The following is a 20446-nucleotide window of genomic DNA, read 5'->3' as shown; positions in this document are numbered from 1 at the left end:
ATGTTTTGAATCTAAAATGTCTTTTTTAGACAGAACCTGAAGTGTATGCCTTGAAGACAGCATCCTTTTACTGGCTGATCTACAGTGTTTGTGTATTAAGTCTAATGTCTGGTCTTCCACAGGGACAGTTTCCGTTGACTGATTTTTTTTTCCCCCTGTGTATGGGCTATGTTGTATATGCCATCGAGTCAGACCTGACTCATAGTGACCCCTCCTTGGGTTTCCGAGGCAGTATCACTACAGAAGTAGATTGCCCAACCTTCCTTCCGAGGAATGGCTGGTGGGTTTGAACTGCCACCCTTCTGGTTAGCAGTCAAGTGTATTACGCACTATGCTACCAGAGTTCCTTGTGTGGGCTATACTTTGCTAAATTTTTGTTGAAAATGGACATTTTAAAAAATACAATGGGTCAACTCTGGGTTTTATATCATAATGTGTTATTATTGTTGCCACATCTTCCCAATAGACTACAGTATTTTTGAGGCAAAGGTTATGTGTTTTTCATCCTTAAGAGGCATTTGGAAGGTTTTGAAAAGCTACCACTTGAAAATTATGTATCCTGAGCTGCTCTCTTGCTATTGTTTCTAATTTCCTTCCCTCACCTAGCCTCTAAAATTTCTCACCTTGCCATTCAGTTCTGAATCCAAGCTTCCTTATTCTACTCTGCAAAACAGAAAAAGCCTCATAGCAGCATCTTTTTTGTTTTTTAATTGTAATATAATACAATACCACGTAAAACATTTTGTCAGTTTCTACATGTACACTTCAGTATATGCTGTGGATTGTAATTGAGTAAAGTCAATGGGTGTGTCATCCTGTTTGTTTTGTTTAAACTTCAGTGACATTACATTCTTCAAGTTGTGTGACCGTTTTTGCTCTCTTTTTCCAAACGTTTACACCACTTTTAACATACCTACAATGTTCTCTAAGGAAAATCCCACTCTTTTCCCCTTTCTCCAGCTGTTGGTAACCACTAATTACTTTTGGTTTCTGTCTATTTGCTTATTTCATATAAGTGATAGAATACACCATTTGTCCTTTTGTGTCTGACTTGTTTCGCTTTGCATAGTGTTCTCAAGGTTCATCCATATAGAGACATGCATCAGAACTTCATTCCTCTTTGTGGCTGTTGTATGTATATAGCACATTTTGCTTACCATTTATCAGTTGAGATAACAGCATTTTAATTGCAAGTATACCTCCCTTCACTTTATTGTGCTTCATAGAATCTGCATTTTTTACATAATGAAGGCTTGTGGCAATCCTGCATGGAGAGAAGGTCTGTCAGCACCAGTTCTTTAACAGCATGTGTTCACTTTATGTTTCTGTGTCACATTTTGGTAATTCTCACAATATTTCAATTATTTCATAATGCTGTTGCACACTTAATAGATTACAGTATAGTGTAAACATAACTTTTATGTGTACTGTGAAGCCAACAAATTTGTGACTCATTTTATTGTGTTACTTGCTTTATTGAGGTATGCTGAGGTAGACTTGTATTCTTTGGGGCAGGGATCTTGGTTTACCTGGTCTTACTCATAAATAAATAAAACAAACAAGAAAGTAATTTACGATTTATTTATTTATTTATAATTACCTTGTGCTTGTGCTTGAAAAAACAAAATAGCATTATACTTCTTCATTATGAAACCAAACCAAAGAAAACAAACTCATTGCCCTGGAGTCGGATCCAACGCATAGTGACCCCTTTTTGGGTTTCTCAGGTGGTATCACTGTGAAAGTAGATTGCCCAATCTTCCTTCTGAGAAGTGGCTTGTGGATTTGAATTGCCAGCCTTCTGGTTAGTAGTTAGATGCCTTAGGCACTACACCACCAGAGAAGCACATGTTTTTCATATTTTAACTTCTTTCAAAATTGGAAAGGCTCCTTTTTTTTTTTTTTAATTTTGATTTGGGTAAAGATTTACAGAGCAAATTCACTTTCCATACAGCAGTTCACATATACTTTGTCTCATGACATTGACCACAGTGTACCACAATACAACAGCTCCCTTCCCACTTCTTCCCCATAGTTACCACTTCCCTGTTCCATCCCTCCATGGACTACTGCCCCCTGAGCTGTCTTCCTGTGCATAAGCAGCCCTTCTTACTCCCATGATTGTCCTCTCCAAGGAAAGTATCTACCTGAGGTGAATGTTCAATTCATATGCCTGTCTTTTGTTTGTCTGGAAACCACAGGTGTGGGTTCAGTTCCAGACCTGAAAGGCACTTACAGGCCATAGTCTCAGTGGTTCCATTGGGCTCTATCGAACCAGCAAACCTGATGTCCCCCCCCCCTTTTCCCTCCAAATGATTTTGAGTTTTGTTCCACATTGTACCTCTCTATCAAGGATCTCCTACATAGATCCCCTTCCAAGTGGATGACAGTGGTAGCCGGGCACCATCTAGTTCTTGTGGTCTCATAGTCGTATAGGCTTCAGATCAGATGGTAGACCAGTTATTAGGACTGATTGTTTCCATGAATTTTGGTTTTCTTCATTCTTCTTTGGTCTGGTCGAGGAGAGACCCATTGTTGTGTCTAGATTGCTAGCTTTTAAGATCCCAGTCGCTACTCGCCAAAGTAGGAGGTAGAACAATGTTATGTATAGTATGTTAATGCCAATTGAGTTTGATGTCCTCTGCAACTATGGTACCAAGCCCACGGGTTCAACTACTCGGTCCCTCTGGGTAGCTGGCTGTGACCAAGCAGTGACCACAACCTTGCCCCTTGACGGCTCTACTATACACCTGGGAAGTCTGATCATTCACATAAACTTATAGGACCATTGTCTGCTAACCCTATGTATGTTCTTGGATACACTCCCCATTTCATTGACATACCTAATGGTTTAGCCTGTCCACCCATCTATCCACACATGTACCCATGTTTGCCTTCACTGACAATGTAGTACTGTATGTGCAAAAGGGTTCATATTTGTTGTTTGTACCTCTCATGTACCTCTCTATGTCTTTCTCATCTTCAGTGCTGCCATATTGGTCACTCACATTTGGTACATTGCCCTTCTTTTCGCCCAAATCACTACTTTTCTCTATCTATCTAACAGCAGGAAAGCCTCCTTAAATTGAGTAGTTACTCAGTTTTTGTTGTTGTTGTTATGTGCCATTTAGTCGGACCGACTCATAGCTACCCCTCCTTGGGTTTCCTAAGCAGTATCACTACAGAAGTAGATTGCCCCATCTTCCTTCCGAGGAGTGGCTGGTGGGTTTGAAGCGCCAGCCTTCTGGTTAGCAGTCAAGTGCCTTAGCCACTACGCTACCAGTTACTCAGTAGCCCTGACTTAGTTTCAGTTAAGTCAGTTTAATTATTTGCATTATTGATACCAGAATGATTACAGTGTGAGTTATTGTTAAGCAGAAAGTTGCTGTGGAATTGGAGCATGCCAGTGTGAGGAATTAATGGCATATTAATGGAGCAAGTATTTGTTATCAAAGGAATGATCTCAATTTTAGTTTTTCATAGAAAGCAGTTACTCGGGCTTTATTGAACCTTGGAAAGAAGATATGTGATCTAACAAGCTAAACAATTGGTAATAGATTAATTTACTTGTGGTTAAATGGACTATTTAAGACAACTATATATTGAGATGATTTTTGTATAGCTTGTTTGCTTCAACAATATACAGATTATCTCACCACATTCTCAGTATGGAAGTTGTTTTTGGAATATAGTATACATTTTTTCAGTGACATTGGAAAAAATAGCAGGCCCTTAATTAACTTAGTGGAATTGCATCGTTGTTTATTTAAAACCATGTATGTGAGGTTCCTGTTCATTCTTAGGAAGCAGCAGTTGCTTTATGCATTTTTCCTCCCAGCCTTATTGAGGGATAATTTATGTAAAATACAGTTCACCTGTTTTAAGTGTAGAGTTTGATGAATGTGGTCATTGTATACAGTAACATCACTATGACCACAATCAAGATATAAGGACATTTCCATCACCCATAAAAGTTTTCTCATAACCCTTTGTAGTTGATACTGATCCCCAGTGCCAGGCAACCACGGGTCTGATTTTTGTCAGTGTAGATTGCCTTACCTAGAATTTTCTATAAATGAACTATAGTATTCAGTCTTTCCATGTTTTACTTTTTCATTTACCATATGTTTTAGAGATCTGTCCACATTGTTATAGGCATTAATGTTTTGTATCTTTTTACTGCAGAGTAGTATTCCATGTTATGGATATGTTGTTAGTTGAGTCCATTGCGACTTAATGCCAACCCCATGTGTGTGGAGTAGAATTGCTGCATAGGGTTTGTACTGCAGTTTATTTCTCCATTTTTGGTTGATGGACGTTTGGGTGGTTTTCCAACTGCAGTGAAAATTTGCGTATAAGGCTGTGAATGGACATATGGTTTCATTTCTCTTAGTAAATTCTTAGGAGTGAAATAGTTGGGTTATATGGTTGTGTTGTTAGGTGCTATCAAGATGATTTTGACTCACGGCAACCATATGTACAGCAGAACGAAACACTGCCTGGTCCTGTGCCCTCCTCCCAATCCTTGCTATGCCTGAACCCATTGTTGGAGCCACTGTGTCATTCCATCTTGTTGAGGGTCTTCCTCTTTTTCTGCTGACCCTCCACTTTACCAGGTGTGGTAGTTAAAAGTTGTGTGTCAACTTTGTGGGGCTTTGTTTGAGTGGCTGGGTAGCTGGATGTAGTTAATCCCCGTGATGAGACATAGTCAACTCCAGGGTAGAATCTACTGTGTGTCACTGAGTAGCTGCCTTAGGGATGTGGTCTGTTTCCAGTATATAAGAAACTTTGAGGAAAGTCTTACGATTTTGGCACATCTGGACCTGCATTTGGCCTAGTCTTCATCTCAGTGGCCTGCCATGTTTTCTACCAATCTTGAGACTGTTTCTGGACTTGAACTAGTGGCCTCCTGTGTTGCTTGATAATTTTGGGACTGTGCCATTTTACTTGTTGATCTTGGTTTGTCAGCCTCAGCAACCAGCAGCTGCCTTAGTTAAGAGAAGCCTCCAGTTCTAGTGGGCTAGGAGCAAGAGGCAGAGCTGATGCCCAGGGTTGGGGGGCCCTTTACCCAGTCCCTAGAGCTGGCACTTTGAATTCAGACTTCTAGCCTCCAAAACTGTAAGAGAATAAATTCCTGTTTGTTAAAACCATCCAGTTGTGGTATAGCAGCACTAGAGGTCCAAAATGCCAAGCGTCATGTCCCTCTCCAGGGACTGCTCCCTCCTGATGATAACATGTCCAAAGTACAGGAGCTGAAATAGCTCTGTCTTTGCTTCTAAGGAGCATTCTGGCTGTACTTCTTGCAAGATAGATTTGTTTGTTCTTCTGGCAGTCCATGATACATTCAGTATTCTTTGCCAACATCACAATTCAGATGTATCAATTTTTCTGCGGTCTTCCTTATTCATTGTCCAGCTTTCACATGCGTATGAGGCTGTAGGTTATATGGTAGGTATAAGTTTAGTGGTTTTTAAAGTGGTTGTATCCTTTACATTCCCACCTGTAGTGCAGGATAGTTCTAGTTTTGCCACATCCTCACCAGCACTTAGTAGTGTCAGGTCTTGTTTTGTTTTTAAAATTTAGGCCAGGAATTGGCAGACATTTTTTTAAAAGAGCTACATAGTAAATATTTTAGACTCTGAGCCATACATCTCTGTTGCAACTACTTTTGTTGTAGCTTGAATACAGCCTTGATAATACATAAATAAGTATGGCAGTGTGTCAATAAAACTACTTTATGTACAAAAAGTAGCCTATAGGTTGTTTGCTGGCTCTTGCTTTAAGCATTCTGTAGAAGCCCTGGTGGTTTGTCATGATTAAGAACTTGGCTACTAACCAAAAGTTTGAAGGCACAACTGTTCCACCCACCAGCCACTCAGCTCTGTAGGAGAAAAGACCTGGCCATCTGCTCTCATAAAGGGTAAGCTTAGAAAATCCAATGGCGCAGTTCTAATCTGTCCTGTAGAGTTGCTATACATTGGAATCAACTTGACGGCATACAACAATGGGTATATGGTAAATGACTACTTATTTTTTTTTTCCACCATTTTAAAGAGGTATAATTGGTGTACAGTAAGCTGTGCATATTCAAAGCGATCAGTTTGATGAGTGTTTTGGTTACATAGCACTGCTCTGACAGGAATATACCACAAATGGGATGGCTTAAACAAACAGGAGTTTATTCTCTTACAGTTTTGGAGGCTAGAAGTCCGAGTTCAAAGTGCCAGCTCCAGGGACTGGGTAAAGGCCCCGTGACCTTGGGCTTCAGCTCTGCCTCTTGCTCCCAGCCCAATGAAGCTAGAGGCATCTCTTTACTCATACTGCTGCTGGCTGCTGAAGCTGACAAACCCAGGGTCAGCAAGTGAAAAGGCACAGTCCTGATACTAACAAACCACGTGGCAGGGCATTGATTCAAGTCAATTGAAAGTCCCAAGATCGGGAGAGCATGGCTGGCTGCTGACCAACTGCTTGGCTATATTCAGGTTTCAAGCGTGCCAAAAGGCTAGAGACCGTTCCCAAAGCTACTGCTTATATGTGGGAAGCAGACCACATCCCTAAAGCAGCTACTCAGCTGCTTGTGGTAGCTCCCACCATGGAGTTGATTGCCAGTCTCATCATGGGGAATAACTACCACCAGCTATCTAGCCACTCAACCAGACCCAGCCAAGTTGACACACAACCTTAACTACCATAGTGAGTTTTGACATACATATACCTACCTGTGATGCCATCACTGTAGTCAAGATAATGAGTGTATCTATCACCTCCCTAAATTTCCTCATGCTCTTTTGCAATTCATTCCTCTCTCCCTGCCCTAGTCCTCAGGCCCAGGCAACTACTGATCTACTATCTCTATAAATTACTTTGCATTTTCTAGAATTTTACATAGATGTTAATCATGTGGTATGTACTTGTCTAATTTTTATCACCATAATTACTCTGAAATTCATGTATATTGCTAAATATACAATTACATAGGAAAGGAAATATATCATTCCCTTAATTTGCTGAGTAGTATTCCATTGTGTAGACATATGATAATTATTTATCTGTTCACCTGTTGATGGACATTTGGGTGGTTTCTAGTTTTTTGGCTATTACAAATACAGTGATTTGGTGAAATTTTACAAATTCATTCCACATTCAGCAGTTCATATGCATTTTGTTTTGTGACACTGGTTACATTCCCCTCAGTGTAACAACTCTCCTCCCACTTACTTACTGTGGATACCCTTTCGCTATGTCCTTCTTACCTGTGCATTCTTGCCTCCCTACCTTTAGCCTTGTGCAAATGCTGCCCTTCTTATCTCCCATAGTTAATTGTTCAAAGGAGTGTACCTACCTGGTGTAAATGTTCACCTGTCTTGTTTGGCTGGAAGCCTTGGGGGGGGGTGAGTTCAGTTTCAGCCCTGAAGTGTCACTAGGGGCCATAGTCTCAGCTTTTACCAGTCTCTATCAGACCAGAAAGCCTGGTCTTTTTCATGATTTTGAGTTTTGTTCCACATTTAAAGCACATTTACTTTTGGTTTCAAGCAGCATGGAAGCTGCATGTAGCTTGACCAAACAAATCTCTGATGTTTTTGGGTGACCCAAAGTACTATATTAAGGCAGTAAGGTCATCATTACTGATAACACCTACATCAGCTTAAGGGACTGCTAGATTCAATGTCTTTGTCCACATTGTTTCTAATTTGGGCTGTGAAGTTGATGCCTTTAGGCTGACTCAGGCTTGACTTGCAGAGTGGTGACATTTTAAGGAGTACACCTTAGTCTCTGGGACATTTGGTGCCTTGTTATCGTGATAACATCTCTTGTGGTTTTGCCTGCTTCTAACATAAGGGTTAGGGAATATTTTCTAAGGCAGAAAGCCTGACTGAAAGAATTTAGCTAGATTTCTTTGGGTTCATTTCTCCTTCTGCAGTAGCTTATCATCATCAGCATTACAAATGTAATTGGACAAGAAGGCTCTATTGCTAGTCAGTGCCTCAGCTGTGGCTTCCCACAGGAGTTTGTCTCAGAGAAATCTCCCTAAGAGGGCCAGAGTGCCCTTTTAGTATCGAGGACCCACTGCAGAAAAACTCCTTGGAATCTTTTACTGTCATCTCCAAATAGATCTCAGGTGGGCATGATGTTGTTATGTGCCATTGAGTCAGACCCAACTCATAGTGACCCCTCCTTGGGTTTCCAAGGCGGTATCACTACAGAAGTATATTGCCCAACCTTCCTTCCAAGGTGGGCATGATAGACTACAGGAAATGTGCCATTTTTGCTTGATAAGCATTAAGTCACCCCCTCATCTCACATGTGAACCAATTAAAGTTCTAATGATTCATCTGTTCTCTGCCCTCCCTTCACACTCAGTGTAGGTGCATGTCACTGTAACTTGTTTGAAAAGTGGTGGAACTTTCTGTCTCCTTTACCCAGGATGAATCTTCGTATTAGTTGTTTTGACGGACAGACCAAGGCTGACTACCAGGGTAGGTCCCTTTTCCTCTCCCTGGCCCACCTACAGGAGACAGTTTGTAACAGCCAGTGCACTGTTCCCAGCAGCTGCACTTCAACTTAATTGCCTGCACTCATCCTGCAACCATCTTTTCAGTTTCTGCTTAATAATATGCAATAAAATGAAGAAGTAGCTATTACCTGGTTGACAGTAAAATTTGGTCAACATGTTTGTTTCCGGTTCCAATTGATTTCCCTCAGATCTCTTTAATCAGTCTGTTAGGCCTTATCCTTTTCCACAAAGCTTCGTCTCTTTCAATACCTTATCCTTATTGCCAAAAACTAGCAAGAATTCTTGAGGAGTCTGAGATTGTACCCTGTTACGCATTCCAGCATGTTAGAGTCCCATCATTTCATGGATGTTGGCAAAAGACACGAAACTCCTGGATCAGAGGCAGAGGACTTTTATGGATTTCATATTTGTGTCAATTCTTCTTCCCGCCATCAGGTCCTGTGGGCTATACAGGGTAACTCAGGTGGTTTCTGTGTACACAGTGGGTTTACATCACAGCTTAGGAAACGCAGATCTTTTGTAATGAGCTACAAGCAGATCAGCCTGACCTTCTCCCCTTTAGGGACATTCTCTTTCTTTATTAGACGATAAACAAAAATGCCCTCTGCTCCAAAGGGAGACACTGTGCCTCTGTCTTCCAAGGCTATATGCTGTACTGCAAACATTCTTGAAAAGATGGACCAGAACAAAAAGCTGTCAGTGATTCTGTTCAGAAGACATACAGAGACACAAGAGACCCATGGAGAATTGTCTCTAAACAGTTGTCTTATTTTACTGAGTTTATTGAAATAACTGTGGGAATTCTTTTTATTTTCTGGATGCAAACCTTTTGACAGATAAATGTTTGCAAATATTTTCTTCCAGTGTGTAACTTGCTTTTTAAAACTATCTCAAAGGATAAAAGTTCTTAATTTTAATGAAATTCATTTTATTAATTTTTCTATTATAGTTTTTGCTTTTTGTGTTCCTAAATCTTTGACTAAGCCAATGTAACATATTTTTCTCCTGTTTTTCTAGTTTTCAATGGTTTTAGTTCTTACATTAAGTCTATGATCCATTTTAATTTAATTTTTTGGATGTGGTGTGGGTGTGAGGTAAGGGTTGAGTTTTTTTTTTTTTTCCCCCATACAGATACCAGTAGTTCCAGCACTATTGTTGAAAGGTTGTCTTTTCTCAATTGAATTTGGGACATTTTTCAAAAACCAATTGATTATATAAATGTGGATCTATTTCTGGACTTTATTTTGTTCCGTTAATCAACATATCTTTTCTTTCACCAGTATCACATTGTCTTAATTACTATAGCTTTGTGTTGTTGTTGTTGTTGTTGTTGTTGTTATGTGCCGTCGAGTCGGACCCGACTCATAGCGACCCCTCCTTGGGTTTCCGAGGCAGTATCACTACGGAAGTAGATTACCCAGTCTTCCTTCCGAGGAGTGGCTGGTGAGTTTGAACTGCCAGCCTTCTGGTTAGCAGTCAAGTGCCTTAGGCAGTATGCTACCAGAGCTCCCACAGCTTTATAGTAAGTCTTAAAAATCAGGTAGTATAGTATAAGCCCTCTGATCTTGTTTTCTGTCTCTCCATATAAATTTTATCAGTAACTTGTTGGTTTCTTCCAAAAATTCTGTTAGGATTTTGATTGGCCTTACAGATTTTTTAATCCATACATTATATATTTCAGGAACAAAGAAAATGCAGCTCCACTCGAGGAAAATAACACAGGAAAAAGTGAGACAAAAAAGAGAAAGATTGCAGAAACTTCCAATGTTATTACTGAGTCATTGCCATCTGTAGACTCGGAACCTGTTGAAATTGAGGTGGAGATTGCCGAGGGTACAGTGGAAGTGGAAGATGAAGGCCTTGAAACGTTAGAGGAAGTGGCTTCTGCCAAGCAGTCCATAAAGTACATTCAGAGCACAGGTTCCTCTGATGATTCTGCTTTAGCTCTGTTGGCGGATATTACCAGCAAATATCGTCCAGGTGATAGAAAAGGGCAGATTAAAGAAGAAGATGGCTGTGCATCTGACCCCACAAGCAAACAGGTAGAAGGTATTGAAATTGTGGAACTTCAGCTGTCACATGTGAAGGACTTGTTCCATTGTGAGAAATGTAACCGTTCATTTAAATTGTTTTACCATTTTAAGGAGCACATGAAATCACACTCCACTGAGAGTTTCAAGTGTGAAATATGCAATAAAAGGTATCTTCGGGAGAGCGCATGGAAACAGCATCTCAATTGTTACCACCTTGAAGAAGGTGGAGTCAGTAAGAAACAAAGAACTGGGAAAAAAATTCACATTTGTCAGTACTGTGAGAAACAGTTTGACCACTTTGGGCATTTTAAAGAGCATCTTCGAAAACATACAGGTAATTGGGAAATTTTTTTATGTTACAAGTATTTTTCCATATTTGCTACAAGTATAAATGCTAATAATCCTTTATTTTTTGGTTAGTGCCATAGAAACTAGTTCTTGAATTTTCTAATGTGCAGGTTAAGTATACTTTGTTTTTATAATGTTACTTTGACATTCTGATACTTAAATGGCAAAAGCAGTATCAACTTTGAAAGAAGTTGTCAGTCTTATACCTTGCCAATTCTTTTATTTTTAAAAAAATATGAAACATGATTTTTGATTTATTTACTAAGCAGTCATGTATCATTAAATCCTAATTATAGTGAATCTAAAATGTTTCTGTGTATTTTCTGTAGCATGTTACGCAGATGGATACATTTATACAAACAGCCCCTGACTTGTTTATATTGTATACATGTGATCTCTGTTTTTACCTGGTACATAAGTAAATGGTAGAGGTATAGCTCTATTTCCCCAGCACCTCTCCAAGGGCAGAAGTGTCAGGACTAGTGGATGGCCAGGGATACGTGAAGGACAAAGTCTTTATGCTGTTCCTTATCCTAGGCTCCATCTCAGGTATGAGGTAGATATCCCAGAGAGTTTACCTTAGGGCCTCTGGCCTGCATGGGTCTGTATCCCCTATGTTTTTTTTTGTTTGTTTTTTGTTTCTCTGTCAGTTCCTACTCCTTAAGCATTCTTGCTAGGTCTTCTGTACCAGACACAAGAGCTACTACCAATGACTTGAATCTTGGGGAGTCTCTAAACCTGCTGTAACAAGAATGGAGAAAACAGTTACTGTGGGTGTGCTAAATGTCATCCCTGTGGACAGTTGTTCCTAGGTCATTTTTGTGTGTGGTGGTGAAGGCCTTTTAGACTTTTAATACATGGTACATAACATAGAGATCCCACACTGTTCAGAATTCTCCTTTTGATTTTAGAATTGGAATAACTTCTGGTGAATTTTTTATATATATCCCTCACTGTCCAGAGTTGCTCAGTACATAATCACTTGAAATTGAGGAACCAAATAAATTCAGATAATGATGATATCCCTTACTGTGTAGACTCTTGGTATCAATATTCAGAAACTGAATGAATAGATGAACAGCAAGGGAATCTCATCCTGTACTTAGGCTCAGTGTGGTTTTAAAAAGTTCTAAGGTACTATTTTGGGTAACTAATAGGCATTTATGAAATTTTTAGGGAAATGCTTTCTGATTTTCAAACATTGTATGCGTTTATCTGTTGTATATTTGAAGGCTGCCAGTAGTTATATTTTTGAGTCCTTAAAAACAAATATTCATGTATTTTAATGGTCTATTGATGTACTTTGTGTGTGTGTGTGTGTGTGTGTGGTTAACGAGATTAATTTCCCGAAAGTGTTGATACACCAACAGTACATTAAATTAGGAAATAAATGTACTAGGTAACTAATGTAGTTCGATAGAAGTTTGGTTTACTGTAACAGATAATCAGTCACTTTCACATTATTTCTTAAGAATGTTAAAATAGCTGTAGTTGTCTCTTTTGCCCAGAATATTACCTAGTGACATTTACCTATTTGAAAACTGGACAACAGAGATTATTTTGGAAGTTTATAAATGTGCTTCTTTAGGTCCTGCACTTTGTATTTTGGACTGGACAGCAGAATTATTTGACTTTGTCTTTACCTCCAAAATGATGTGAGATGACTTAGTAGATGTTATAAATTGTTGAATCGATTTGCCAGTTGGAGGAACAGTTCAGCACATAAATCAAACTTTTTTAAAAAAAGAAAAAGAAAACCTCATTCAGTTACTGTTCTTCCAATTAGTAGTGACAAGATAGTTGTAGATAAAATCAATTAGCGGATTCAAAAACAGCATAAGTAAATAGTTTCTCTTTTGTTTTTTTTAATTTTTATTATGGTTTGGGTAGAAGTTTACAGAGCATATTCATTTTCCATATTGTAGTTGATACACATTTTGTCAGAGCATAAGTAAATAGTTTTAAATTGTGTTTGCATTAATAAAGGTGAGTCATTTTCCTCTTGTAACAACCAAGGTAATGATAAAGATGATCCTGCTTTTGTTCCCTACCTTCAAAAGACATACATACTTTCCCCAGTGACATATTTAATATAATTTTATTAGTTTAGCAGTTTGGTTTCTTGTTATGTTCTTAAAATGTGAACTGTAATTTGTGACTTGGTTTGCAAAATTTGAATTTTTACGTGAATTATTCTGTTACCATTTAGAAAATAGCAATGGCAGTGCCAGCATGCTAGGCAATTGAAATAAAGAGATGATTTTAGTGTCTCTGTCTTTAAGGATCTCAGGTATATTGAGGGAGAAAGCAGGCACAGTTACAATGTGATGGGCTAAGTGCAGATGCAGGTGAGCGCACAGTCCTATGGGGGTGCCTGCCTAGGCATTGATGGAAGGAGGTTTACCCACGATGACTTAAAGGAAAAGACGTTAGCCAGAAGAAGGGCACTCCAGGAGAAAGAAATTGAATATACTCAGGCATGGAGGAGAGAGAGTTAGCAATCGGTTTTGAGCAGTGCTAGTAGTTTGTTAAGGAGCTCTGGTAGCATAGTGCCTAAGGCACTTGACTGCTAACCAGAAGGCTGGTGGTTCAAACCCACCAGCTACTCCTCGGAAGGAAGGTTGGGCAATCTACTTCCATAGTGATACTGCCTCAGAAAGCCAAGGAGGGGTAGCTATGAGTTGGGTCCAACTCAACGGCACATACCAACAACAACAAGAAGTAGTTTGTTATGGCTGAAGGATTGGGTAGGTCCAAGGGGAAAGATGCCAGGATATATGGTTGAAGAAGTAGGAAGGGCTGACCAGGTGATATGCACCCTGGCATTATGGGAGATCTACAGGTGGTTTAGGGGTGAGAGAGAGAGTGATAGGTGAAGCTGAGATCATATAGTTCTTTTTGTAAGGGCTGTAAATGAGTTTGAATTTTATCCTGAAAGCTCTGGGGCCATTTTAAAGGATTTTTAAGCCAGGAAGAGATCTGATCAAGTTTACATATTGAAAAGATTACTGGCAAGTAGATTGGCGTAGGTTGAAACCAGCTAGCTCTAATTAAAAAGCTGTTGGTGTAATCTAAACAAAAATGAGAGCTTGACTAAAGCCAGAGGTAGTAGAAAAGTGATGGACATTTGAGTAACACTAAGTAGGCAGAATCAATAGGATTTCGTTGTCAGTGAGATGTGAGGGCAAAAAGAGGGTTATTCCCAGCTTTCTAGTTTGAATGGTTACATTATTGGAAGTATTAACAACTCAGGAAAATAAAGGAGCATAGGAAGTTTTGTGGGAGAAGGTATCAGACGTATTTTCCTGTGGGACACCCCACATGAAAGAACCTTGAGGTACCTTTAGCTATATTTTCAAATAATTGTCCCAGAGTGGTAGGGTGGTATCATAGAAAGAGTGTGGGCCCAGAAGTCTGAATGAACCTGACTGGATGCTTGGCCTTTGAGCTGCTTTCCTTTTCCAGGTAAAGGATAATGATACCTACTTTGCAGGGTTGTGGCAAATAAGAGAAAATAGTAGAAGCACTTTGAAAACTGTACTGGACTTACTAAACTACTTTTTTTTTAAATTAAAATGTTACATTTGCTATGCAATGAAAAGTGAATCTCTTTGCTACTTCAGTAGACTCTCTAGAAACTACTGATATCATTTTTAATATTTCCTTGTATTTTCAAGTAAACACACAAGTGCATTTTTTAAAAAAACAAAACTCACTGCCCTCAAGTCGGATCCAACTCAAAGCGACCCCTCCTTGGGTTTCCAAAGCGTTATCACTAAAGAAGTAGATTGCCCAACCTTCCTTCTGAGGAGTGGCTGGTGGGTTTGAACCGCCAGCCTTCTGGTTAGCAGTCACATGCCTTAAGCACTGTGCCACCAGAGCTCCTATGTACTACATAGTGTTATGCCATTTAATTTATCTTGGAGTCCTTTTTAAAAATAAATAAATACATAAGAATCTATTTAATCTTTTTCACTGTGGCTGCATTCAATTTCAATGTATGGTCTGACCACAATTTAGTTAACCACTCTGAGTTAGATAGACATATAGTGTGTTGCTAGTCTTTTGTTATTACAGACTAAACTGTAATAAGCATATTTTTACATATTTCTTATTTTACATATTCAAGTAATTTAAATATTTTAAGAGCACAATTGCTACATGAAAGAACATGTGCATTTTAAATCTTGGCAGATTTTATCAAATTGCCCTTTGAATAGGTTATGCCAATTTATATTTATTTATAGCAAAAAAAACCTATATATTAATAACTCCACAAAACTTAACCATTATATTTAGAAGTACACTTATCGACTTACTGACTTTTTCATCATCCAGCCTTTCACATTTACAACAGCAGTAAAACTGCCCAACTGTTTTGTACATTAACGACATATGTCTGGCAGTAATGAATGCTAAGGTGCAAAGTGAAAGTAATGCTTGCTGTGATGGTTGAGGTTATGTGTCAGTTTGGTTGGGCCATGGTTCTCCATGGTTTGACAGTTAAGTAATGATGATGTCGTCCTCCATTTTCACATAGTGCTAATTTTTACATAATGACCTAATCTTTGGAACCTAGTCATGTCAGTAAGTGAGGAACAGGTATATCACCAACAGTTTTAGAATTGAAAAGGAGTTTTTGTACCAACATTGATTCCAGATGATTAGCTCTTCCCTCTCAAATTAATTTTTTTTAATCACGTGAAAATTGTACAGAATAAACTGTGATCTTTTGTCAGGGGGGAAAAACAGTTCAGCATTACTTGATGATGTCCATTCTGGGACCTCATCCCTAGGGCTGCACTTGTGAAATCTTAGTCCCATTCTTAACCAGCAGTATCCTGTCCTTTGAAATCACCTACTCATTTCCTACTCTGACTGTTCTCACACTTCTGCCTTATTTAGCCCCTCAGCCTCTTTATTCCCCTTTTCACCTAATTGATTGCCCCATTTCTGACTTAGACCTGTTTGGACCTTGTTACATTCTTCTAGAGTCCCTGTTTCTCGTACTCTAGCATAATCCCTTGACTTTTGACTCTATCTGCTGTAATAAACCCTTTATCCCAGAATCATTGCAACCATTTACTCCCTGGATGCTAAGCACTGCTGGGGAAAATTTAAATCTCAGACCTTAAGTTAGGCCCTTTGGGGTCTGATTTACATCTTTTCCTAATTGCTGTGACAGACCTTCACTCAAGACCTCTCTCCACACTCTGCCCCACAGCAGATGACGTGCCTTTCTTGCCTCCAGTTTACCTGTGGCACTGCCAACCTTTGTTGTCTCTTCCTCTTTTATTCCAGACAAAGAGGTTTCCCTTTTCTTCTTTAGCCATGCATTTTCTGGATCCCATGAATTTTGATGTCCTTTCCAAGATCATGTTCCAGCTGTCGTTCCCACTCCTCTTTTTCTTCCCCATTGTTTCCCTTCCTCCCCCACATATAAAGAAATAATCCTCTCCTGGCTGAAAGAACTCTCTTATTGACTTGTCCCCCTTCTAGCCACCTCGCCACTTTACTTTCAAGCCTCCTTGAAAGAATTTCTGTACTGACTGCATTTACTTGCATCTCACTCATTCCCTCATCCCACTGTGATCTTGGCTTCTGACTGACCCCAGCACTGGCACTGGTTTGCTAGAGTTATTATAACCAAAACCAAAATAAACTCACTGCCATCGAGTCAGTTCTGACTCACAGAGACCCCTTTTGGGTTTCTAAGGCTGTAAATCTTTACGGAAGCAGATTGCTTCATCTTTCTTCCACAGAGTAGCTGATGGGTTCAAACCACCAACCTTTTGGTTAGCAGCCAAATGCCTTAACCACTGTACCACCAGAGTTCCTAATCCTCTGTTAATATCTTACCTGACATCTCTCTTGAGTTTGGCACTGTTTACTATCCCCATTCTCCTAAAATTTCTTCTCCAATTTCCCTCAGTATTCTCTTCTAGTTTTCCTTCTGTCGCTGGCTGTTCCATTTCCATTCCCTTTGCTGGCTCACCTCTCTGCTGTTTTAACTTGGTGATTATTTTATCTTTCAACAACTGAGACATTTTGTCCTCACCTTATATATATATGTATATGTATATGTATATGTATATAAAAATCTCCCTTTTTTTTGGTACCACATTTATCCATGCAACTGCCTACTGGACATCTTCACTCTGCTGTCTGGTTAGGTTGAACTCAACAGACACACAATGGAATTTACACTCTTATCCAGCACCCCACTGAACTACATGGACTCTTGTGTTCTTTATCCTAGTTGGTATGCTAAGCCAGAAATCTGGGAGGTAGTATATGTTGTTCCCTACTCCCCACTACCATGCTGCTTTACCCTTCTGTACCTCTACCCAGGATGAGCTTTCTTACTTCCTTCTCTCTCATTTGAGGCAGAATCAAGCACCCACCTGTCACTGTGTATTGCTGCAGTACATGTTCTGTGACCCCTTCATCTATACTGCATTGCAGTTATTTATTTTTATATATTTCACCTTCACACACTGGCCCAGATATGAAGTCTTTTAAACCAAGAGGCAGTTTGTTTATCTTTTCTTCTCCATCATCTAGCACAAGATCTGGCACACAGTGTAGTGAAGGCTCAAAAAATGCTTGTGGTAGGGATAGTGATGCATTTTCCTGAACGAGAGGTTGGTGTTGATTTTTATCTAAGGAAAAATAAATTTTTCTAAGAAATACACAAATGTGGAAAAGAACTCAGATCAGAATTTTATTTCTTTGTCATGTGTCAGATACAGTTATAATAATCCTTAAAGGCTTCTTACTTCCCTCCTCAGGACATGGTAAAAACATCCAAATTATAAGTTCTGATCCCCTTCTCAAGAATGTGCTATTAAAATCAATCAATACGAAACAAACACTTAAAATTATTTGCTTTTTTGCTATTTTTCTTAATTTATCAATATGTTTATTTTTTATTTTTCTCTTCTAATAGGTGAAAAACCCTTTGAATGTCCAAATTGTCATGAACGATTTGCTAGAAACAGCACACTCAAATGTCACCTGACAGCATGCCAAACTGGAGTGGGGGCAAAAAAGGGAAGAAAGAAGCTTTATGAATGCCAGGTATATATGAGTGTATTCTGTCTTTATTAACAAAGAAGTCTGTGCCTGAAGTACTTAAAAGTGAAGAATAATGCCACTTTGCACCCACTGGGATGGCTGTTAACAAAAGAACAAAAACTAAGTGTTGTCAAGGATGTGGAGAAATTGGAATCCTCATTCCTTGCTGTAGAAATGTAAAATGTTGTAGCCACTGTGGGAAAAGGCTCCATGGTTCATCAAAAAGTTAGAAATTACCAGTGACCCAGCTCCTAGGTGTATACCCAGGAGACTTGAACGCAGGAGTGCAAACAGATAACTTGTACACAGTGTTCATTTTATCATTACTTACAATAGCTGAAAAGTGGAAACAACCCTGTGTCCATCAGTGGATGTATAGATAAACAAAATACATACAGTACAGTATTACTCAGCAATAAAGAGAAATGAAGTTCTGATACATGCTATATGCTGTGGGTAAACCTTGAAAATATTTTGCTGAGTGAAACAAGTCAGACACAAGGACAAATATTGTATGATCCCACTTACATGAAACATCCAGGATAGATAAATGTAGAGAGACAGAAGTACATTAGTGCTTTCCAGGGGTGGATAGGAGGAGGAAATGGGCGGTAGGTATTGCTTACTTGAGTTTCTACGAAAGGTGATAGAAAAAATTGGAAATGGTGATGATAGTTACACAGCATGATGAATATAATTAATGGCACTAAATTGTACACTTAAAAGTGGTTAAAATGGCAGATTTTTTGTTGTTGTTAGATATATTTTACCACAGTAAAATGTTTAAAAAGTGAAGGATAACAGTCTAAATAAAGCAAAGGTATAGAGCCCGATGATAGATTGGAAAGAATTGAAAAGTAAAAAAAAAAATAACATGGTTTTATTTTATAAGGGGAATTAGAATAGTTGTATTTTTGTTTTAAAAAAACACCCAACCTTAGATGATACCAATGTCAACAAAAATTATATTCCGTATAACAGGTAGTCTGAAGCTATGGTTATTCTTAACCATTGAGCAATCATTAGAATTCCCAAGGAGGGGAGGGAGAAAGAGGACAGGCAAATTAGCTGTAATTGGATCTTCTTCCATAATTAATGTCTTTATTTCCTAAATAATGTAATGGATTTTAATGTTGCTCTCATGGGAGAAATTTCAGTATAGTTATGTTATGTTCCTAGAATTTATATAATGCTTAAATCAATGAAGGCAATATTAAAATATTTCCCAAAATGTGTTTGAGAAGTTACCTGTATCAGCTAAAGACCAAATAATTAAGAAATGGCTTGGACTAGATTTTTACAAATACCATATTCATAACATTTTCAGAATAAATCTTCAACTTTCTCCTTACAGAGAGGATAAACAAATTTATATTTCCTTCAGTTTGAATGTAAATACTGCTTCAGTTTAAATATAAGTATTGTTAACATCATGTATTTGGTTATTTCAGGTCTGTAACAGTGTGTTTAACAGCTGGGACCAGTTCAAAGATCACTTAGTAATTCACACTGGAGATAAACCCAACCATTGTACTCTATGTGATTTATGGTTTATGCAAGGAAATGAATTAAGAAGGCATCTTAATGATGCTCACAGTATTTCAGAGCGGCTGGTAACTGAAGAAGTTCTTTCAGTAGAAACATGTGTGCAGACTGAGCCTGTAACATCTATGACGATTATAGAACAAGTTGGGAAGGTACATGTGCTACCATTGCTTCAGGTCCAAGTGGATTCAGCACAAGTGACTGTGGAACAAGTCCATCCAGATCTGCTCCAGGACAGCCAAGTACATGATTCACAGATAAGTGAGCTTCCAGAGCAAGTCCAGGTGAGTTACCTGGAAGTGGGTAGAATTCAGACTGAAGAAGGTACGGAAGTACATGTGGAGGAGCTGCATGTTGAACGGGTAAATCAGATGCCAATGGAAGTACAAACTGAGCTTCTAGAAGCAGACTTGGATCAAGTGGCCCCAGAAATCATGAACCAGGAGGAGAGAGAACCTAGCCAAGCAGATCCTGCTGAGGATACCAGGGAAGATCATGAAGATGTTGAGGGTTTAAAGACCAAACCAGCAGTGGATTCCCAAGCTGAAAAGGCAGGGGATGAGGATAGAACAGCTGTGCCAGTTTTAGAATGAAATAACAAATGAATATATTTTTTAATTTACATGTTGGGTTTTTCAATTGATTATGGGCAGTGTGACTGCCCTTGACAGACAAGTGGACCAAAGTTAAATATTTCCTGTTGTGCTATTTCTATTGAAACACACTGGTCCTTACCCCCAAACCCCTCACTTAATGCCGCAGAGGAGGGAACTTTCCCATAAATGAACAGGAAACTTTGAGAAGTATATTTCTGGAAACTTAAATGGGTTATATTCTTACTATATAGTTGGGTACGAATGTATCTATTTTCATTGTGGTAAGGGTTCTCCCTGTTCTTTCCCAGGTCATGTTCTTCCTCAAGTTTTTT

The 20446-nt window shown here is 38.9% G+C and overlaps 1 protein-coding gene across 1 annotated transcript in view; it reads left to right on the top strand.

Moving 5' to 3' along the window:
* ZNF131 (zinc finger protein 131) overlaps positions 1-20111 on the top strand; it is a 36666-nt gene extending 16555 nt beyond the window's left edge. The window contains exons 4-7 of the mRNA XM_007954017.2: positions 10197-10557; positions 10660-10882; positions 17846-17976; positions 19425-20111. Coding sequence (XP_007952208.1) covers positions 10197-10557; positions 10660-10882; positions 17846-17976; positions 19425-20111 — 1402 coding nt within the window. The remainder of the gene's footprint in view (positions 1-10196; positions 10558-10659; positions 10883-17845; positions 17977-19424) is intronic.
* Positions 20112-20446: the final 335 nt, after the last annotated feature.

This window comes from Orycteropus afer, unplaced genomic scaffold (assembly GCF_000298275.1).
Source record: "Orycteropus afer afer isolate SDZICR_OR568_19922 unplaced genomic scaffold, OryAfe1.0 scaffold00425, whole genome shotgun sequence".
NCBI lineage: Eukaryota > Metazoa > Chordata > Mammalia > Tubulidentata > Orycteropodidae > Orycteropus > Orycteropus afer.
This window is presented reverse-complemented; position numbering and strand designations above follow the sequence as displayed.